We start from the raw sequence: 20,434 nt of genomic DNA, 5'->3' as shown, positions 1-20,434 counted from the left end.
TCTTTCATAAGGATGGCGATATTGTCTGGAGTACTAAAAATCATTCAAAGACGACCGCGGTGTGTTCGTTAAATACCAGCACATGATTCTTACTTTGTGTTTTCATGTCTCCCACAGAAAGTGGTCTCCAATCTAAACTTAACCGTTACGCGACAGAATACCCACGTGCCGTGGCGGACGACGACATGTCTGTTACGAATGCGCCAAATGCTGGAGGTCAAATGCGCGGGCGTCGACGTGATAGGTATAACGATCGTCTTGCCTTAGGGTTAGAGTAATCTTAAGCAGGGATAGTGTACGTAGTGCATAAACATGGGGGTTACAGCATGATTATATTTATGTGCTTTGCAGTGGCCTCTTTAGGTTGGGCACATCTGAATTCGAAGCCATAGCTGTTTTCTGTGTATTGTTACATTTTTGTAATTCAGTAACTATCTGTATCCTTGAGTGGGGGATCAACATCCTAGCAATAACAAAAAGTGCTAGTGTACGGCAAACACATGTTTTCATTACTTTGGATTAAGTTGAGATAGAATGACATAGTTCATCAAGTTAGTTCAGGTAGTGACGGTTACTAAGTCAACTAGAAAGGGGTATGTGAATTATCCCCAAGATTATTTACTGTGTGATTTCTTAGTAACTCACATGTCCGATCCAAATACGAATTTTGAGAATGACCCAGAACACCGTCGGTATCGGTCTTTGTACTATCACATCGGACTAATATCTTCACGTGTAATCGTATATTTTATGTACAGGCTATGGATATTATCGGATAATCCTTTGCTTTATTTTGTTTGTCTGATTCATCTTTTTTTAAAATACATGTATTAGGCAGAACTGTATGTTGATGCGTGTAGTTCATACAGCCTGTATCAACGTTAACAGGATCTATGTCTATGATCATATGAACAACTGAAAGCACGAGTTGGATTCGCTGATGAATTGAATATAGAAAATGCAGAACTTCGCTCTTCAGGTTTCTGTCTTGCTAAGTTAGTTGGTGCATATACACCTCAAACAAATGTAGCCTTTTATTGTATTTGCCCTATTGAGTGATCACCTGTCATTACGTGATAGTCTTGATTGTGCTTTTGTATGGGTGAGTGTTATTTGTATCGGTAGCAAACATTTCGTCTTGTCAGTTTGATTGTACATGTACTTCAGTCTATGAATTCTCTCAGTTAAACAACATTGGTGAGCCTCCGTGAAACCGATTCCTATGATATGATGAACACGTCGTTTTGGTTCACGTAATTTTATTCCTGTAAACCTGATGACACAGCTTTGAATAATGCCTAACATAATGTTCTTGTTTATGGACAAGTAAAGTCTAAGTTCTGACGATTTTCTATTGTTGTAGGTCTCCTGATGTAGTGATATTTACCTTAGTCAATCAGAGTCACGCTATTATTACAGTCAATGGTGCGTTCTGAATGTTTGAGTTAGGCAAATTTAGACTTTTTAGTCAGCTTTCAGGCTTTGCATTACCTGGTAAGAGAGAAATGTGACAAGGAATCTTCAGTGTCCTACCAAGCTAAGCAGATATATGATAATGCTGACATATGGAAACTTCACTGTGTCTGGAAAACAAAAAAAAGTTCCTTAATGCTATCAGTATGTTTGTGTCTTAAACTTTGTGCGTATTACGTTACCTATACCATGCTTACAGAAAATGGTCAGGTGTGTAAGGAGTTGACCAGGAAAGATTGGGTAAGTAAGAACAGAAAAACGTACGTGCTTGTGCTGAAAGATCCTGAAAGATTGAAAAGAATACTGTCCTGTATGTTGATGTATCTTCCAGCTTCTCTGTGTATTCACTTCCCTTTCTACCGTTCAGTTTTTCTTTCACGGCAATCACCACAATGCCTCTTGCATACCAATGTGATTTTAATTTGGCCCTATTAACATCTAATAAGTTCTGAGTAGTAAACTAACGTTACCAGTATCACCTGGATATAATGATCAAGAGTTCGTTCACTAAGCCAATCGGCAAAACGATTCGGCATCATGAAGTCGGGGGAGGGTGTGTGTCATGTTGGTCCTAGATGATCATAGAGCCTTCTCCCCGAACAAATGTTGGTTTGGAAGATTATGACCTTCTTATTGCCCCATGATCTTTCATATGGTGGACCCATTGGTCCCAGTCTTCCCACCAACATCTGCTTGGAGAGCACTGGAGCCGCATGTATTCCCTGGAGACGGCCTGGCATCCATGATGTCCTCTGATTGGCTAAGAGTAAGAGCGGAACTGCCAAGGTGTCAAACGTCCTGAGTTGCCCCAAGTGCATCGCCCCAAGCCGAGCACCACATTGCTCAGTTTTTCATGCGCCAAGCAGGTAAGAATGATGATTTTGTTGTTGTTGTCGTCGTCGCTGTTTATGTCCTTGTCCACTTCACCGCTAGAGTTGGTCTCAAGATGTCTCCTGTAGTTTACAGGGTCTTGTAACGTTACCTAGAAGATGATGTCCCGACATGGTGGTTATCTCTCGGTGCTCTCTGCTTGTGTTTATGTCAAGATACTCCTCACGTGGTCCATTCAAATCTTGAATTATATCAATATTCGTTTGGAAATAAGTTGGTATTGTTGCCAAGCAGAAGACTAGGTCGTAACCTTGAAATTTGGATGCCTTCGGCAACATTTTCTGAGGAAAACAAAAATGGCGGATGTTTCTCTTCGCCCGCGTGGGTTGGGGCGCGCCGAAAAAATCCCAAGCTGCAAGCAAACGAGTTCATTTTCAGTTTTACTCTAATAAAGGAGACTTCATAACAGAGTAAATGTGGAAGATAAAGGGTAAACAGAATATGGTGAGAATGTCGTCGCCTGACAGAGAAGTCTTTTTAAGCCTTTCAAGTTCGAACCCACAAGTTATAAGTTCTGGGTTTGCAGAAAAAATTATAGGGCACTCACTCCACCAAGCAAGGTGGGCTGTTCATGACCGTTAGGGTTACATGGGGTTGTTGGAATCTCTAGGAAACAAGGGTTTAATATTGTGTAAAGGAAAACTGTTGATTACAGAAATGAATCTGTCTCCATGCGGGATAAGATGTAACTCTTATCTGATAACACCTCTTCTCAAGTGTGAGACATCTGTTTTGAATAATTGCTGTTGTTGCAAAACAAAGGCTGGGCAAAGCCATGCATGGCTGTTCACAGTTGTAGTTTGGAGAAGTGTTGTCACTGTTGTGTTATGTAAATGATGTCATTCGTGACCATTTAATCTCACAAATTCTTTGACAAATCAGGGCTTGGATTATAGGAATCTGAGTAAGGCGAGATGGAGTCCCTTGCTGAAGAACTGACCTGTCCGGTCTGCCTGGACCTGTACGAACAGCCGGTACTCCTGCCCTGTGCACACAGTCTGTGTAAAAGGTGCGCCGGCGTATTCTTTGTTGGGATAGGTGCGGCACAGAAGGTAACGTAAACATGGAAGATTGCAGAATACCTGTAATCCTACTACTACAGTACACATGGCAACAAGCAATATCTGTCGATATGGCCACTGTGAGTCAATTCTAGACTATAGATGACATCAGTATGCACATTGGTTTTTGTTCTGGTATCAATTTGGTCTGGATAAGCTGTGTACTTGCTGTTGTCTAATGCAAACAAACAATTTTCTCCATGCAGCATGTTCGGTGCCCCAGCTGCAGACACAAGTTCCTGCTTCCTGCACTTGGAGCGGACGGACTACTCAAGAACACCACGCTGCGGAACATCGTCGACCGCTACCGGGAAGCAAAGAACAAAACAAAGGCCCCCAAGGTGGTCCCCGGCCAGACAAGTGACAAGAAGACGAGCGACACTGTGAAAAACGGCCAGGATTGTGACAACTCCCACCGTGTTGACCCCACAGTGAAGGGAGGCCCAGTGAGGCACACTCAGAGTCAGACTGATGCTTCTGCAACAACTCCTAAAGTACCAACCAGCACTGAGAGGGCTCAAGAGACGGTAGGGTTCAGCTTTCTTCTGAAAAGTCAATATTTCAGCAGTGATAGTATACTGATACCATGTAATCTACACAGGATGAAACAGGACAGAATCTATTCTAAGGCCCACTTACTAGTAATTCTTCTGCCTTGTTTAATTGTATTGCTTGTATTCTATACCCGGTTAACCACCTCATAGCGTAACACACCAGGTTTGTGTCGAGGATACTACATGTAGTAGTCGTCAAACACATGATCTTCGTTTGTGACAAAGGACGTCCCTACCTCAAACTCGGTACTCATTTTATCCCAGAGTTGCGTGAGGAAATTATTGTAAACTAAAGTGCATTTCTCATGGGCACAACTGCCACAACATTGGGACCTGTCAGGGATTCAAATTGAGAACCTCCAGGTTCTGAGTCAACAACCCTAACCACAAGGCCACCGTGCCACCACCATTACAATTTACTCTTCACTCGATCTCTGTGTTGCGACTGATTTACTTATGATGTGCTTCCTTGTGTATGCCTAATAATACAGCTTTCTAAGCTCTTGTAAAGTATTTGTTCATAATGACACCATCAAATTTGCAGATAATTAATGTAAATATGACCATCCATATGTCTTCACTCACTATCAAGTTCAGTGTTTTCATTGATATCATGTTTTTGTACCATATTGTCTGTATTTAGGTTGGAAAGCACGAGGACCATGGGGCTGCCGCAAGGCCAGACACATTCCGACAGAAGCGGGTAATACTAGAAAGGCAGTGCAGCAAAGTTCACTCCCTCTCCATCCCAAAATTACTACAGTTAAAACAATATTACTGCACTCAAACAAAGTGATGTCTCTCCCATTGAACTCCTCAAAAACTTAAAAGATTAACAGTTTTGTGGAGTAGAAAGATGTAAAAAAACACCTTGAGATGATTTCTTACTCTTTACACCTATGCTAAATTTCAAGTCATTTGGCCCCAAAATGATGGTTTATCGTAGTGAAATATGATGATTTTAAGTGAAAAACAAAGTAAGAAATACATGATCTTTGTGTCATGGGACCATACTTCTCCACCAATGAATGATAGTCACATGGCATGCACAAGTTATGTATCTTTGAACCAAGCACTTTTCAGTTGTTTGTATTGCATGTCGGGTACAACCAAGGCATAACACACTGGGTTTGTACTTCAGAGTCATCATTTCAATGAAAAGTGCAAGCTGCATATCCAGACAGATTTGTTTGATCCACTCAGTGAGGTGAGGAAATTTGTGTAAAGTGCCTTTCCCAGGAGTAAAATCTTTTGTGGCTTGTAAGTAGATTGAAACCGGGACTTGTACTGAGCCAAACACCCTAACTGTTATGTCAACATGATGCCAACATTTGGCTAAACCATCCCCCTAAACAATGTACGACTAAAGTCTTAATGTTATGTTACCCTTTACAGATAAAAATGCAGTCTGACATCTGTTCCACCCTGTGGATGCTTGACCAGAACCATCTGTGGAGAGGGGAAGATTATGAAGTAGATCTTTATGTACGTATGGCCTTTCCATGATTAAAAAAATGTATTTTTCATCTAGGTTGACTGTGTCTTCATGTTTCAGGCTCAATGAAGCACACTCTTTGACTTGAATACTTAGTAAGTGTCATGTACTTGCATCACACAATCTTTTACCAACAAAGAATTCAAATATTCATGTTACTTGTTGTTCAGTATCTTTTCTATTGCTAGAGTCAGTGTGGAGAAAGTGTCATTGTTACTTACATTTGTGTTATCCACTTTTGATATAGGGTGACAAGCTGTTTCCCTTTGTTGCTCGTTACAACTTGGAAATCATCCCAACTTACAGAGGTGAGCATTAGCATCCTTTGGTCACCAAAATACAATCCTGATATTGTTATTCTGGATCTGTAACCCCAAACACAAAAACATTGACTCATACAAATTTTCAACTGATCAACTCCAGTCTGTGTCAAGGAATGACAAACTGAAGTTGGTCAGTGGAAAATTTGGGGAAGTTCTTTTTTTGAACCAATACAGATAAACTTTCAAGTTATGGAAATTATTGACATTGTTCAGGTTGGAGACCAGAGCATCTGTGAACTGAACATAAACGTTGAATAGGTGACAGATGTAGAATTAACCACAAATGCTGTTGCGCACTTATGCCCATCATTTTCTGCTTATGAAAATAACTTATTGCTGTCTTAAATACACCTGTCATTTTAGGATTTTATTTTAGCGTAGTGGGAATGGCATGGTAGCGAAGCGACTAATCAGGAGGTTGGTGTGGAAGGGGGTCTTGGTCCATCCAGGTAGAGATTTGAAGATATAGAGTTAAAAGTTAGGATTTGGGGGTCAGTTTTGAGTGGCATATCATCATATTTCATTTTTCAGACATTGATAAGTCATAATATTTGTTGAACAAGCAAATGACAGCAAAGCACCACTACACTAGTTAAAAATTAGCGTAGTGGCCCTTATTTTACTATTTTTTAGCGTAGGGGTCACAAATTTTAGCGTAGTGGCCCACTACGCTAAAATGCACTAGCTAGAACCCTGCCTGTTATTATCTGTGACTGTGGTGCAGCACAGTGAACAGTGCTATCTCAGGTAAGGATTCAGTCATTTGTCTCTTAAAAATGAGGATATTGCCTTGACAATATTGTTTGAAATTGCTTGAACTTCTCGTTCCAGTGTTGAATTTTATTCGTCTTCAATTCTATGAATCCCCCCTTGGATGCTAGCACACTTTGTTTTGGTGTGCCTCATATCAGGACAATAATCAGGCTATATCGGCATATTGAACACACGTCTACTACAGCCTTGCTGTTTAATGTAGAAGGATGTATTAAGTAGTGTATGTATTTCACCCAAAACTGTGTCACTGACAAAAGATAGTGGATGCTAACATCTCAGTGATCTCACCATTTCCCAAATCATATCCACTCACTGTTGCTTGAGTAGCTGCTTTTTTGGCATATCTTTTTACCTGGATGTCTAACCTTCATCAACTAATGTATGTATTAATTAAATGTGTTTAGCCCTCCAGAACTTGGTGAACAACTACGGCACAGGCCTGCCTAGGTACACGACACAGCAGGAAGAGAACGATGCCCGGGCATTCCTGAACTGTTGCCTGGATACGGAGGTGATGCAGAGAGCACTTTGGTTCCTGGCTAAGGAGGGTAAGATCATCAGCTTGTTGAGAGTTTAGGGCCACTTCAAACAGACACTTATATAGTCGTGTAGGGCTGTGTACCTTAACAAATTTTCAGGTACAGGTACAGGTACAGGTACAGGTACGCGGGTTTAGGTACAGGTCCGGACCTGCACCTGTACCTAAAAAAGTTTAACCAAGTATATGCAAGTTAAACATGTAGCTACATGTAACTGTCTTTTATTGTCATAAATTGTCCTCTTTGTATGGGCAATTACATATTTGAATCTCAAAACAATTTCTTTGCAAGTTTTCTGAAGTTTCAACTGCAAGATTATCACTATTGTCATTCTTGATTCGGATTTACTTGTCCAGCAGTCTTAAAAAGTAGTGTTTAATAGTAATTTGGACTGTTTAGGTACAGGTGCAGGTACACAGATGTTTAGCTCCAGACCTGTACCTAAGCAGTTTTTTAGGTACGGTACAGGTACGGGTATTTAGGTACACAGCCCTATAGTCTTGCGACTGTTGTTGTCGACAACGTCGCGGGCGACGATATTTTTAGGCTGTCTAAAGAGGATCAAAATAGTTGTGGTTTTTATTGGAATTATTGTGTAACCCTTCAGCGGGGGGCCGGCGACTATTCGTCACATGTCTAAAGAGAGACTGTCGCCGGTGAGGGAAGTGGATCATATGCCTGCAGCATGTTTTTTTCTGTTTGAAAAGGCATTTTCTCGTTAAACATACATGTAGTCAGTGATGGAAACGTATTTTTATCATCAGAAACTGCCTGTTCCAGTGTAATGCCCCGCCACCAGTGGCTACATCCTTCGCATGCCCCAATTCCTTGATGATAATCTGGCGGCCACGAAGACCCGGTTTAATTCCAGATTTTCCCGTGTCTGTGTCATTCTTTGTTGTGGACTATGTTTGTTTTCAAGCAAAAAATAGTAATCTGCTGCACGACGAAAATGAAGAATTCTCCCGCCATTTTAATTTGCAAGCAAGAGGTCACTGTGGGTCACGTACGCACCGCAATGGAATCCTGCACCGCGGGTGTCCCGCAATACTCTGAACGCATGTCCACAACGATAGACAATAACAGTCGCACAACTAAACTCGGCACAAAAAGTTTGGAATATCAACTTTGAATGATCATATTTCCGTTGTTTCTGCATCAATTTTAATGTGTGATATATCAATAGAAAGCGTGTGTGATTTTCTTTCATATGGTATCAAACTCCTTATGATTATAAATTCATGAAACGAGCATCAGGGCTACTTACACCAATGGGTCACGAAAAAAAGTGCCCAAATTTCAATTTTTGTGGTCAACACTGTATCATCCTGCTGCTATGGGTGTGGGTGTAAAGGATTCAATCAATCTTTTTTTCACGTAATCTTTGGTATACAGAACATCCATGTTTATCTTTAACATTTGATAAGTCTAGAGTATATGTGCCCTTTTGGCTGTTGGATGACCGAATCGAGGTGCGGATGCGGCAAGGAGAATGCCACGCTGCACGGATAGAGCATAACAGCGCGTAGCGCTTGGTGTGGTGAATGTATGGCTGCCACAGGAAAAACAAGGTTCAGCTTCTTCCCAGACAAGACAACCTCAATGCTGTGAGATACAGGGACACCATTCTCCATTCAGTCTTAATGTCTTACCCCTTCAATATGGGGTCAAATGACATTCTGTAAGATTACACCGCCCATCCACGCTGACAGTCTGCAATGGTCCTTGCTCTGTATTGATGGGCGTTGCAGTCTAACACTTGCATAATTGCACACGCTGACGAGGTACAACATTGCGACTGCATGAAGAATGGTGTCCTGTATCTCACAGCATTGAGGTTGTCTTGTCTGGGAAGATACTAAACTATTTGTTTTTCCTGTGTCAGCCATACGTACACGACACCAAGCGCTACGCGCTGTTACGCTCTATCCGTGCGACAGTCAGCGTGGCATTCTCCTTGCCGCATCCACGCCTCGATTCGGTCATCCAACAGCCAAAAGGGCACATATACTCTTACCAAATGTTAAAGATAAACATGGATGTTCTGTATACGAGTTTATATAAGTGTTGTTCGAAGTGGGCCTTAGTCTTTTGATCCAACGCAACTGAGACTTTTGTGGCTGTTACAGTGTTACCCTGTCAAATGTAAATTTCAAATTCAATTATATTACTTACCAGCTAAACTTTCCTGCAATCTTTTTTCAAATAGAACTTGAAATGTATCCCATTATGTACAGGATATGTGTCTGAAACTAGAAAGGGGTTCAAGGACTTGTTATACAAGATATGGTTCACACCCTACACCAGGACTCACAGCGACGGGGTTCAAAGGTAAGTGTGCTTTTTGCAGGGGTAAGGTTAAAGTGCGTCTGTTTGACATTACTTTGTGATAATGTATGCAGCAGGACCAGTCATGTCCACCAAGCTAGTGCCACTGTTTATTGGTTCGCTTTAAGGAATCATATGTTGTTGTAAGGGCTGTCAAATATAGATAAAAACTAAGGATGGGGACTGGTACAGAAAATTCAGGTACAGGTATGGTTCAGGTTTAGAGGATCAGGTCTCAGTCTGGAGCTGAACCTGGACCTAATTGTGAAAACTTTTGAAAGGGCGATACTCAAAACAATGGTCCAATGGTTCATTGATTTGTTTCAGGTCCAGTTTTTTAGGACCAGTGCAACAAGCAAAACTGGTTTTGAACCAGTACATCATACTGGAACCCACACCTAATAAGAACTGATGTACCATTGGTAAAAACATAACCTTTTGTCCATGCTAAACTCAACAGGCTCTCCACAGCATTTGAACATGTCTTTGTGGGCGAGACTCGCTGTCAGCACATGATGGGTTTGCAAAACTGGCTCCGTCTCTACATAGATGAGTACCAGGGGCTAGTCCAAGTCTACAACTGCTTGCAGGTAAGTTGTGCCATCTGTAGACTCCTTCTCTATCCCAACTAAAATTATTGTAAGCTGATGCTATGCTGAAAAAGTAATATATCTATAATCCATATGTTGCCCATTCCAGTCCTGTGATTTTGATGACCGCATGATCCTCACGATCGACTTCAGCTGGGATGTCGGCTACCTAAAGGACAGAGGACACGAGCTATTGAATGCTGTAAGCAGCTTCTTTGTTGGCACGAGCCCAGAGTTCGAGCTGGCCCTGTACACCGTCTGCTTCCTCGCTGGGGGCGGAGAGAGGACGGAGGTTGTCCTGGGGGGCAAGATGGTCACCATCGTCACTGAGGAGCTGGACGGTCATCTCGGATCTTGCTATCCAGTCTTTAAGGTAAATCACATTGTAATTACTTTGTATTGATGAGTTAGACAAAATTACCTATGTAGCAGTGTCATGAGAAGTATGTGGTGGACAGCTGTATTTTAAACAACTTTTTTAAACACTCTTTCATCTTTTACAGCAACAAGGTCCATCAGGCACAGAAGCTTATTCTCAGGTAAGAATGTCCCGGAACATGTCATGCTTGTCAGTTGTGCTTAATCATGATTCTAAGTTGTTGTTTTTCTACCATTCCACAAAAGCTCAGTAACATACATCATCCATGTACGTTGGACATTCAGGTAATAAGATATGCCAACATGTATATATTTTATGGACCCTCAGGACAATAGCTATGAAGATCCATTGGTTGCTGAAGGCCGGGACTTCTTGCAGTACGTTGAGGACCAGAACATCAGTCTGAGTATGGAGAAGATAGATATGAAGATGATCTACGAGGAAGAGTACACACAGTGGCATGGAAGGAGGCGACGGACCCCCTTCTCACAGGTCCTGCGTACTCTCGAGAGGGACGGCAAGGTGGAGGTTTACTACAACCATTATGGGTTTGAGATCATATCCATTCTGGTGTGAAGTCACAGAGCAGTTAGAACACACATATCTGTGGTCTTCTTCACTTTGGTTTATTTTATTTTTTATTTGTTGGCACAAGCACAGTTTTATTTTTGTACCATTTTTTACAGCGACAGGGAAGTGTATAAAAAGTCTATCCACATGGCATAATTGATCCTGCTGAATCAACAGTGTACTGATGCTACCTTACCTTGCAACTGCATGTGTAAGAAGAACTTTAGAGATGTGTTGTTAGATGTCTCAAAGGAGACATAAGCACAATGACATTTTCCAAGAAGTTCCAAGTTCCCTGATATCATATAGTGCAATGTTTGGATCTTGGATCTTCCTTTTCTGATTGGCAACTATCGATGAAAACCTTTTTAATTTTTGCTTTTAACATACTGGCCACAGAACACAGACCTTTTATTTCAAGGTCCTGCTGACTCCTGCAGGAGTTGTGTTAAAGTTAGCAAACAACTACACCCTCACTTCGATGCAGGACTGTCATTGGCCTGAAGTTTAGGATTGATTGACATTACTGGTGAATTGTTTGGCACCAATGTGTACCTGCAACAGAGTTTGTCATGTCTGCCAAAAACATTCCAGTTATGGAATTAGTTGGTGTTGATTAATTATGCATTTGTTCCAATACTTGGATTATGCATTTTGCGTTTTCAAAAATAGGCATATTCCTGCAAAGGTTCATAAGTTTTCCTTATTGTAGATCTCTAGCTTTAATAATTAGCACTGTTTGGAAGTTCCTATATGTTGGTAGAGCATATTCTTCAACAAAACTAACCATACTAGTAAGTTCCTACACAATGGGAGAATGAAAGTCATAAAAGCAATGGATCGCTCATGGCTTGACAAGAATGGTGCTATTCGTCCAAAAATCGGGCAAATCTGATTCCATTTTGACATTGTGTTGGACATTGTAGTTTAATCCAGAAGGATATAATAGTGTTTAGCTTAGTCGAGTAAGGCTACGTCTTAAGGATTTTAGCCTGACACTACATCAGTGGTTCACTCTCATGTTAGATTCATTCATTACTAAATCCAGACAGCTTTTGAGGTCTTTGTTTCATGATATGTAACGATTAAGATTAACTGCCTACGTTACTTGTGTTATTGTGAGTTCTTCACAGAGTTTTAGTCTTTAGTTTTTAGTAGTTAGATGAAAATACCTGTATGGTTAGTACAAAGAAATGACTATTTCTTGTTGATAATCAAGAAAAGTTGTTCATATGGCCCATTTTTTAGTCTTATTTTTCATTGTTTCTGTAATGCTTCACATGATTTTGACTTGAAATGGACTTAAGTAGAAGAGGAAAGACCAAGAGAACTATTTGCTTCCTTTGGAAGGTCTGACTACTTCAAATCTTTAACATACAAGTTTTCAAAGCGGAAAATTCACAACTGTCCATGATGTCCTCAATATGCCGTTGTATACCTACTCCCAAGCAGGGGTTGGTGGGGAAAATTGTGACCTCTGATGATATATGTATGTGACCCCTTTTCTGTCCGCATGATTTACACATGTGCCAAATACAAGGTTAGGGAAGTGCGATAAGGTAACAATCAGCTGTTGACAGTGTGGCATGCGGCAGTGTTTGTTGGGGCCGGTGGACAGAAAGCAGGGCCTGTAATAAGAAGGTAAAAATCACAATTTTCATCACCAACCCCTGCTTGTTGTGTGGTAAACCTATCATACAAGCAATGTGGCCACTATTATTAAAGCAATTATGTTCTCCCTTGACCGTGGATGTTGATACTTGTTCTTTACTTAATCCTATTTCATAAAAGGATGAAACAATATAAATGGATAAAAGTGGTAAACATGTCAACAATAGCAACACTCCCAACTTAAGAATAACACACACTTACAAAACTCTTGAAAGTAGAAAGTTTTATTTGTTTTGATAAGGCTTGGCATTATCAGATATTTTTTATCCAAACATATCAGGTCTTACAAAGAGTAGATGCAGGCAGGTAGTTTCAGATGCAGTGCATGTCAACTGCATTTCTCTTACCTTAGTTTAAGCTGTAGGCAACAACTACTCTACTTGCGCAATCTGTTGCATAAAACTACAACTACGCACTGTGCATATGCTGCACACTTTAGTTAGCGTGTACCGGAGAGGTAAAAAAAAAACTTGCCCAACACTTTTAAGAGAAATTGTTGGCAGATTAGCTGGAGACAACAGACATGGTAAGCTCCCTACAGGCCAGAGCCTTCCCATTGGACGAGAGCATGGCCTTCCCATGGTACTCTCCTGTGACCAGCCAGCTGGGCAGGATGCCGCTCGGCAGGTAGAAGGACTGCGGCGGCAGCACATACGAACCCTGCAGGGAAAAATATACATGATTGTTCTTGCACATTTTCATAATTTAGATTTAATACTGTTGTCTACTAGTTAAGACTACAATAGATGTACTACAGTGTTTTATTTTTCTTAAGTCTTAACCTCCATCATCACGCTAAGGATGTCATAACTTTGATGACACAAGTTTTGCGTTGAAAAAACAATTTTGTTACTACGTCCATGGGCGCTGTCAAAAAGATCATGGGCCATATTTGACTTAAGACGGACATATTTGGAAATTCAATTATGGGAAAGCAATTGCAAAATTGTAACCAAGGAATGGAAGGATTGTTGTCCTACATTGCAAAGGCATCCCAAGTATTCTGTTTGGTACTTGCCATTTTGAAGGGACACGTGCACGGGATGTTGTAGTCGGACAGAGGAGAGGGGCAGGGGTCTCCGGGCTGCAGGGGGATGAGGCTGCACAGGTCATCGTAGCTGCAGGATCCAAGGTTACTGATACATGGGATCTTCACCATCCCAGAGCCAACCTACAAGCAACAAGATTCATAATTCGTTGCTTTGTATGAATGTTGCAATACGACGGACTATGCATTTAAGTACTTGTCAAAGAGGATTACCATACGGATACGTGACCTCTTTATAGGGGGCAAAGGTTTCAGAAAGCCTGTAAGGTCGCCCGTCTCAGAAAAAAATTGAAGCAGTCGAGAAAGCTTAAGACTTAAGTCTAATTTTCCCATTTGTGTTGTGGCAAGAAAATCAATTTCTTGATGGCAGCTCCTAACAGAAGAATATCAAAATGTTTTGTGAAAGAAAATATCAACAACAAAGGGTTCATTTCAGTACAGGTACCTTCTTCATGATGGTGACCTCGGTCTTGAGAGGGCTGCTGACCATGACCATGGGGGTGACGTTGAAGCTGCCCGTGATCTCATCGTTAATGTTGAGAGGGTCGGGCATCAGGGTTCCGTTAATCTTCACGGGATCGCTGGGCATACCGCAGTCCGTCACGTGCCACTTCGACATGCGCACCTTCAGCGGTTTTTCGTTGAACTGCATAAATATACGACGTAAATTATGTATACTGCACATGAAGACCAAGGACCACCCTATACAATGTCACTGGAGAGGGTAAAATTTCCCTCAGATAATGGGCACTTGCAGCTGACGTTGCAATTGGTTGTTATTGATTATTGTAGCCGATGATAACAATACACAAGCTTTGGTTGCCTGCCTAACTATCACTCAACAATGTCTCTATAAAAACTGTAAAGTGTCAAAGTCCTAGCGGACGAAGGACCAAGTGGGACAAGGTACAGCTGATACGCATCTAACCGCGGAGGCCTTGCACTTTGATATGATTTCACGTGGCTGTCATGGGACCATGATTTCAGCGGGCGTTGAAATAATACAAGTATACAAAAAGTACAATCTGCTTTGTACTGAGAAATCTCACAGAAGAGGTATTCAAGAAAGGGCGGTTTGGTATAATCTTGGCACTTGAAGCTTGAGAGAAAAGCCCAGACACAAAGTCCTTGTAAGTTTATCCGTAAGCTCCGGGAAACGTTCTTTCGATCAAGGATTTTTTTCCAGTCATTTCCCCGTTATACTCGACTGAGGAACAATATTGAATATCGATATCCTGGTAATCATTTCAAATACAAAGTACATAGTTTTAGAGGAGCGCTACTTTACCTTGTCGTTCATGAAGACCCCCGGCATCTCCAAGGCCTTTATCAGTTGGTTGATGTCGTTGAATTCTAGCGTCGGTGGAGGAGCCGCCGCCGCCGCGACTAAGAACAGGGCAAGAATCTTCAGAGCTGTAGACATCCTGACTGTACGGTAGATGTTTTCGGGAACTTGTGCGACTGTGGTTCTGAGGTGGGTTGGTCCTCCAACGTCTGATAAAAAAGGGAACAAAGGTTTCTTGGTCTTGAATTAATTAGGGATAAACCAATACGAACTGTCTAGGGGTGTTGTCCAAAACTTTATCAGTAAGCACAAAGGTTAACGCGCACCCAGAAATGTTACAGTTCACGTGATGATCACCGCTGAAAGTCGAACGCTTGCATAAGATAATTATAAAACGCACTGTGCCTCAACGGATGTTCGAATTGCTGTTCTCATTCAACAAGAATAAAATGAGAGCACCGGTTTCTTTTCCTGAGATCAAGGTGGTCCTTTTTTTCCACCTACTTGTTGAGGCATTACTCTCTATTTTACTATTTTGTCAAGGGAAGGCTACGCGTCACTATTGGGGTTTATCAAGGTTTATCACACTGGTTTATCCGATTTTTCAGAACGTGAAGGACTGCTCTGAGACCGAGAGCAGCCACTAGTGAATGTACGAGAGTAGAGGTCATGTTCGCCCTACACCCTCGATCAGTTGTTGACAGTCACGAAGTTGAACATTTAGAAGCAATAGGTCAATTGAGTTCATGTCTACATTAAATAAAAGACGAACCCTAAGGACTAGGGCTGGGTATCGGTACAGCGTACCGGTACAAAACCGGTTTTTCTTATTGGACCGGTCCAGAAAAACCGGACCTGAAAATGTTGTTGAGATGTTGGACCGATTAGAAAATTAACATATTATTTTATCAGGCATTCACACGTTTTGGCGCTTGCAGTTGGAAGAAAATGACAAGAGTGAAGTAGAGTAGAGTTTATAGTAATTTCTACCAAGTTTTATAGTCAATCGTACAGGTGCAGTTAGCGTTGTAGGATTTTAAAACGCCAGTGTAAGTCTAATACTCCACCAAATAGATTTCTTTGTAGTGAAATGGACCATTGGTATGAGTCATACTGAATCAGGTCCAGGTTCAGGTCCGGACCTGGACCTGATCCTTTGGACCTGAACCGGACCTGGACCTGACTTTTCTGTACCGGTACCCAGCCCTACTAAGGACACTTGCACTTTCCACATCTTTGGCACGGCACCGGCGGGAGATGACGAAAGTGCGAGAGCCTCTTTCCTATTGAGCAACGTTACTCCATTTCATAATATATATATATATATAATATATAACGTTGTTAGCATAGTTGATGATTTTATGGTTACTAGTAGCAATTTGTTAGTAACTTAGCTGTGTGTGTGGACACAGGGTTAGATCAAGTGATGCGAGTGTCAAAGTACAAGGACGTTGAATGCAACGCGTGTCAAAGTGCCAGCGGACGAAAGCCGGTCGAGGGGCACAAAGTATAAAGTACTGTTACGCAAATAGACGGTACCATCAAACTTTGGAATTACTCAAGTGGGGTCATGTTTTTGCAGGCACGAAAAAAAACACACAGAAAAACATTGCTACGTAAGCGTTACTAAATGCAACTAGATTGAGCTTGCGCGAAAATGTAACGTTTTGAATGGCTAACTTAGTAACTACGTTTTTATATAACTTCGGCCCAATTCACTCCTTTTCCCTTTACCCTCCTTGCTTATTTCTTAACTAGAAGATACCTTGTAGGCTTGACCGTTGGTCCTTGTTATATCATGTTGTTTTCTGTTGAAAAATGATATGATTATGAACGGTCAAGTTGATAGCCAAAGAAAATCGAATATGCTGAAGTTGGGTTGAAAAAGTTTCGGAATTACGGCCGGGATTTTCTGAGTGACAGTCCCTTACACCATATAAATGTTTGTGTAAAAGTATTACAGGATTTAGCAACTTGGTGCAAATGGAACGCACCGGGACAGATCTCGTGGAGAAAAAATACGACGTGCACTGAAACACTTCTGAGTGTACAGTTAAACCTTTGTGATCACAGAGAAAGTTTGTGACTACACCCCACAGCATCTCATGAACAGAATACTAAGGATAGGAACATTGGAAATACATGTATTTTCCTTCAAGAAAATCGTCGTTTTTCTTCTCATACATAACATGTGGTCGTGAAAATAGGGACACCTGGTTGTCCGTCTAACTCCAGGGACATCGTGGCTTTCTCCCCTGCAGTAATATTTTGGACTGCTAGAATGCGCTTTTGTACTGTGCTCTCCAGCTCAATGTAACAGGTTGTCATCAATGTCATGTATGGTATCATCTTCATCTACTGAGTTCTCCGACTGGAATACAGTACGCATGATTATATTTGAACAAAGTCATCAAAACTTTACACGATGTTCATGTCAAGATACTTTATTTCTCCATTCTTGTGAAGCTCCATAAAATCAAACTGAAGTGCTAGATTGCTGTGATAGCACTACATTTGGTGAGGTAAATCAAAGTTTCAAATAATACAGCATGAGTTGAAATGCAAGTTTGGCCACTCAGTATATCTTAGCAACTGATTCAATAAATTTTTTTCCAACATTCAGAAATATACATAGTACTATCTGTGGCATATCAATGCATCATATGCACTTACACTAAAAAGAATCAAAAGCATGGATCAAATGAACAAGCAATAAAGGTACACTCAATCAACAATTTTGACTTTGACAATGCTAAAAATAGCATAATGAGTTATAATACAGTTGACAATTTGATTTGATTCTCAAAATACATGTATTCTTCAAAGACAGAAATACATTCTTTCCATGTAGTTTTCTCTGAAAATCCTGTCATCTCAAAATCTTTAAACTTGAATGTTACATGAATTAGAATTGTGCCTTTATTGCCAAAAATATGTTCAGTTTTTAGAACTTCATGGCAGCCACTTAAAATAGAAACTTTAAGATATAGAAAATATCTGTGTATACAAATGGCAAGTGCTGTGCAGTTAAAGAGTGCTTCCACTGTGAACACAGGAAAATGTGAATACATGTACACTACATTTTACAGGACAACAAAGAGCAATGTAATGCATTAACTTTAAGTAGTTCTATTTTGCTGTAGGACAGAATGTTTTCACAGTGTTTGCAATTTAATGTTAAAATTCTGTAGTACAAAACACATATTCACAGTGTTATGATTTCACAGTTTCTAAGGACAACGATTTTGAGGTTACAGATGCAAAAAGCAAGTAAAAAAAACCCACTGGGAACGATGCAAGATTTGTAGCCTTTGAAAATCCAAGGCATATAAAAATGTTTGCTGGGTCTGTATCAGATGTATCAAATGGAACTGTTGTACTGTGCACCATCTACGATAGCTTCCTATTTTGAGAAATTCAAAAATGAGGAAACAAGGATTACATATAACAGGTTACAAGTGATTAGCACTCCTCAAATGTACAATCAATCAACAAAGGCATCATGTGATTCTATGTACAGTCAGTATCAATCTTCTATCTCTATTCAAAGTGTTGCATTCTCCTGTCTAGGTGGTGGACTAGTCTAACATTATCTTTACCGCTCCAACAACTAAGATACCAGTATCATTGAAAAGTTCTGGTATAAAAACATGAAACAGGCACTTGTGGACTTGTTAGGGTTAATTATTTAGTGAGGGAGAGTTCTGCCCTGTAGCATGCTAGTCGGGTGTTGTTGGAACTGAGGGTGGCCTCGACCTGGTAGTCTCCCTCCTCCAGCCAGCTGGGAAGGCCCCCCACACTGGGGAGTTCAAAGGTACTGGCTGGCAAGGTGTAGTTGCCCTGGATTGGGTGCAAACATGAGAAAAGTCACTAGAGGGCGACACTGTACAGGTACTGATCAGGAATCCCAAAACAACTGTTTCAAAAATACAGGCTGCCATTACAGACACTTGCAATTTAGTCTCACCAATTGCAAGCTTCTTATAATTAACCCCTGGCTTCAAAGATAGAGTAGGCAGCCCACCCTATAGCAATAACAATTATATAACTGTATTTATGTGCACTGCTTAGTACCAAATTATTGGTTTTCTCAGTGTATTTTTTACATAGTAGAATATAAAACTTTCTTTTCCCCCGTTACACATGCATATTTTCTCATATATTTTCAGGCCTGTAGTTTTTTGGTGTATAGCAGCAAAACTTTCATTATTTCTAACACTTTATAAGAAAAATGTACCAGACAAGAGTAAAGATAAGTGCACAGTGCTTACCTCCCTGAATGGGCAGTGGCAGGGGATGTTGTATGTACTGAGTGGTGGCGGACATGGGTCGGTCGGGTCACCAGGAATCATGGAGCAGATGTCGCCGTACGTGCAGGATCCCACGTTATCGACACACGGGACCTCGATCCACGCAAACAGCACCTGGTAGAAGTGTGGACAAGAAAAGATGTTAGTAGTATCTAATAGTATATTCTTTTAATGTTACACACATTTCCATTTGGAATTGGTTCCTTTGAGACAAATGTTCAGGAATTGTTTGGAGATCCATATCTGTATACTCAAACTTTGACCTCTACTAGTTAGAATGTACATAATGTTATCTCTGAGTCAGCTTTGAGTCAATGATATTGTATTGACTTTAGCCATAGGCACTGTGCATAAGTGATACCACTAGTAATGTAGATTAGATACTAGTACTATATCAGGTCAACAGAATGCAATTCTATTGAGCTTTCTGTCACCAATCCATCATTTAAAAGGCTCTGACCAGGATCTGAAAGAAGGTATGCAGGAAAAAGATAAAGGGAGTTGGCACTAAACCAAATACCTTTACCTTCTTCTTGATAACCACTGCAGCCTTCAGAGGGGAGTCCACATTAGTGAGGAACTGAGCAGTGAACCCAGTCTTGACTTCTCCTGGCAGCTTGATGGGGTCAGGCACCAAGGTCACATCCCTGACCTTGACAGGATCTTGAGAAGACCCACAGTTGTGCCAGTTGAACTTGAGGACCTGAAGGTCATGACTCTTGTAGTCAACCTGTGAAAATATGCAAAATATATGTCATGAGTAGTAGTTTGAAAGGGTTGTGTTAACATCATATACTGTCTCAACCTGGGGTTATGATGGTAGAAAAAAAGGTTCTTTGAGTGACATAGTGTACAGTGTAGCACTGACCTACTAACCTAGCTTATTTCATTTCATTGACAGCATGGATTTCAAACCCCTATTCCAAGAGAATGATTTGTAATAGAGTAGAAAAACATGATGTTTTTCAATAATGGACCAGAAATGAAAAGATTTTTTTCCAGCAGTGCCAGCTCACAAACAGTTTGACTTGTTAATGGTCAATAAGAATCATAAACATGTTGTTTTATCTTGGGGATGACGGCATGTACATAAACATCCCTGGGAATCTCGTGGTCTGGCATGTGACAAAGAAGTTGAGTTAT

At 40.8% G+C, this 20,434-nt stretch overlaps 3 protein-coding genes across 5 annotated transcripts in view; 1 reads left to right on the top strand and 2 right to left on the bottom strand.

Moving 5' to 3' along the window:
• Positions 1 to 2,212: 2,212 nt before the first annotated feature.
• On the top strand, positions 2,213 to 12,721 carry LOC118415793 (poly(U)-specific endoribonuclease-like). 3 transcript variants are annotated; one of them, XM_035820616.1, is made up of 13 exons: positions 2,213 to 2,339; positions 3,248 to 3,416; positions 3,632 to 3,952; positions 4,623 to 4,682; positions 5,121 to 5,186; positions 5,375 to 5,464; positions 5,722 to 5,782; positions 6,976 to 7,119; positions 9,348 to 9,441; positions 9,899 to 10,028; positions 10,138 to 10,401; positions 10,532 to 10,567; positions 10,735 to 12,721. In XM_035820616.1, the coding sequence occupies exons 2-13, from the start codon at positions 3,279 to 3,281 to the stop codon at positions 10,981 to 10,983; spliced, it is 1,653 nt and encodes a 550-aa protein (XP_035676509.1). In that variant the 5' UTR covers positions 2,213 to 2,339; positions 3,248 to 3,278; the 3' UTR covers positions 10,984 to 12,721. The 3 variants fall into 3 exon arrangements, with proteins under 3 accessions (XP_035676509.1, XP_035676512.1, XP_035676510.1); XM_035820617.1 differs by having other exon boundaries at positions 2,225 to 2,339; positions 3,261 to 3,416; XM_035820619.1 differs by lacking the exon at positions 5,121 to 5,186 and having other exon boundaries at positions 2,214 to 2,339.
• A 135-nt stretch (positions 12,722 to 12,856) lies between these two features.
• On the bottom strand, positions 12,857 to 15,267 carry LOC118415794 (ganglioside GM2 activator-like). Its single transcript, XM_035820620.1, has 4 exons — positions 14,985 to 15,267; positions 14,142 to 14,342; positions 13,667 to 13,819; positions 12,857 to 13,308 (listed from the first exon to the last, which is right to left on the bottom strand). The coding sequence occupies exons 1-4, from the start codon at positions 15,117 to 15,119 to the stop codon at positions 13,153 to 13,155; spliced, it is 645 nt and encodes a 214-aa protein (XP_035676513.1). The 5' UTR covers positions 15,120 to 15,267; the 3' UTR covers positions 12,857 to 13,152.
• A 2,142-nt stretch (positions 15,268 to 17,409) lies between these two features.
• The window catches only part of LOC118416093 (ganglioside GM2 activator-like), a 4,755-nt gene continuing 1,730 nt past the window's right edge, over positions 17,410 to 20,434 (bottom strand). Inside the window, exons 2-4 of the mRNA XM_035821158.1 lie at positions 19,818 to 20,021; positions 19,253 to 19,405; positions 17,410 to 18,821 (exon numbers count right to left, since the gene is read on the bottom strand). Coding sequence (XP_035677051.1) covers positions 18,666 to 18,821; positions 19,253 to 19,405; positions 19,818 to 20,021 — 513 coding nt within the window. The 3' untranslated portion in view covers positions 17,410 to 18,665. The remainder of the gene's footprint in view (positions 18,822 to 19,252; positions 19,406 to 19,817; positions 20,022 to 20,434) is intronic.

The sequence above is a fragment of the Branchiostoma floridae genome, chromosome 5 (assembly GCF_000003815.2).
Source record: "Branchiostoma floridae strain S238N-H82 chromosome 5, Bfl_VNyyK, whole genome shotgun sequence".
NCBI classification, from domain to species: domain Eukaryota; kingdom Metazoa; phylum Chordata; class Leptocardii; order Amphioxiformes; family Branchiostomatidae; genus Branchiostoma; species Branchiostoma floridae.
Note: the sequence above shows the minus strand (reverse complement) of the source record. Positions and strands in the feature narration are given on the sequence as shown.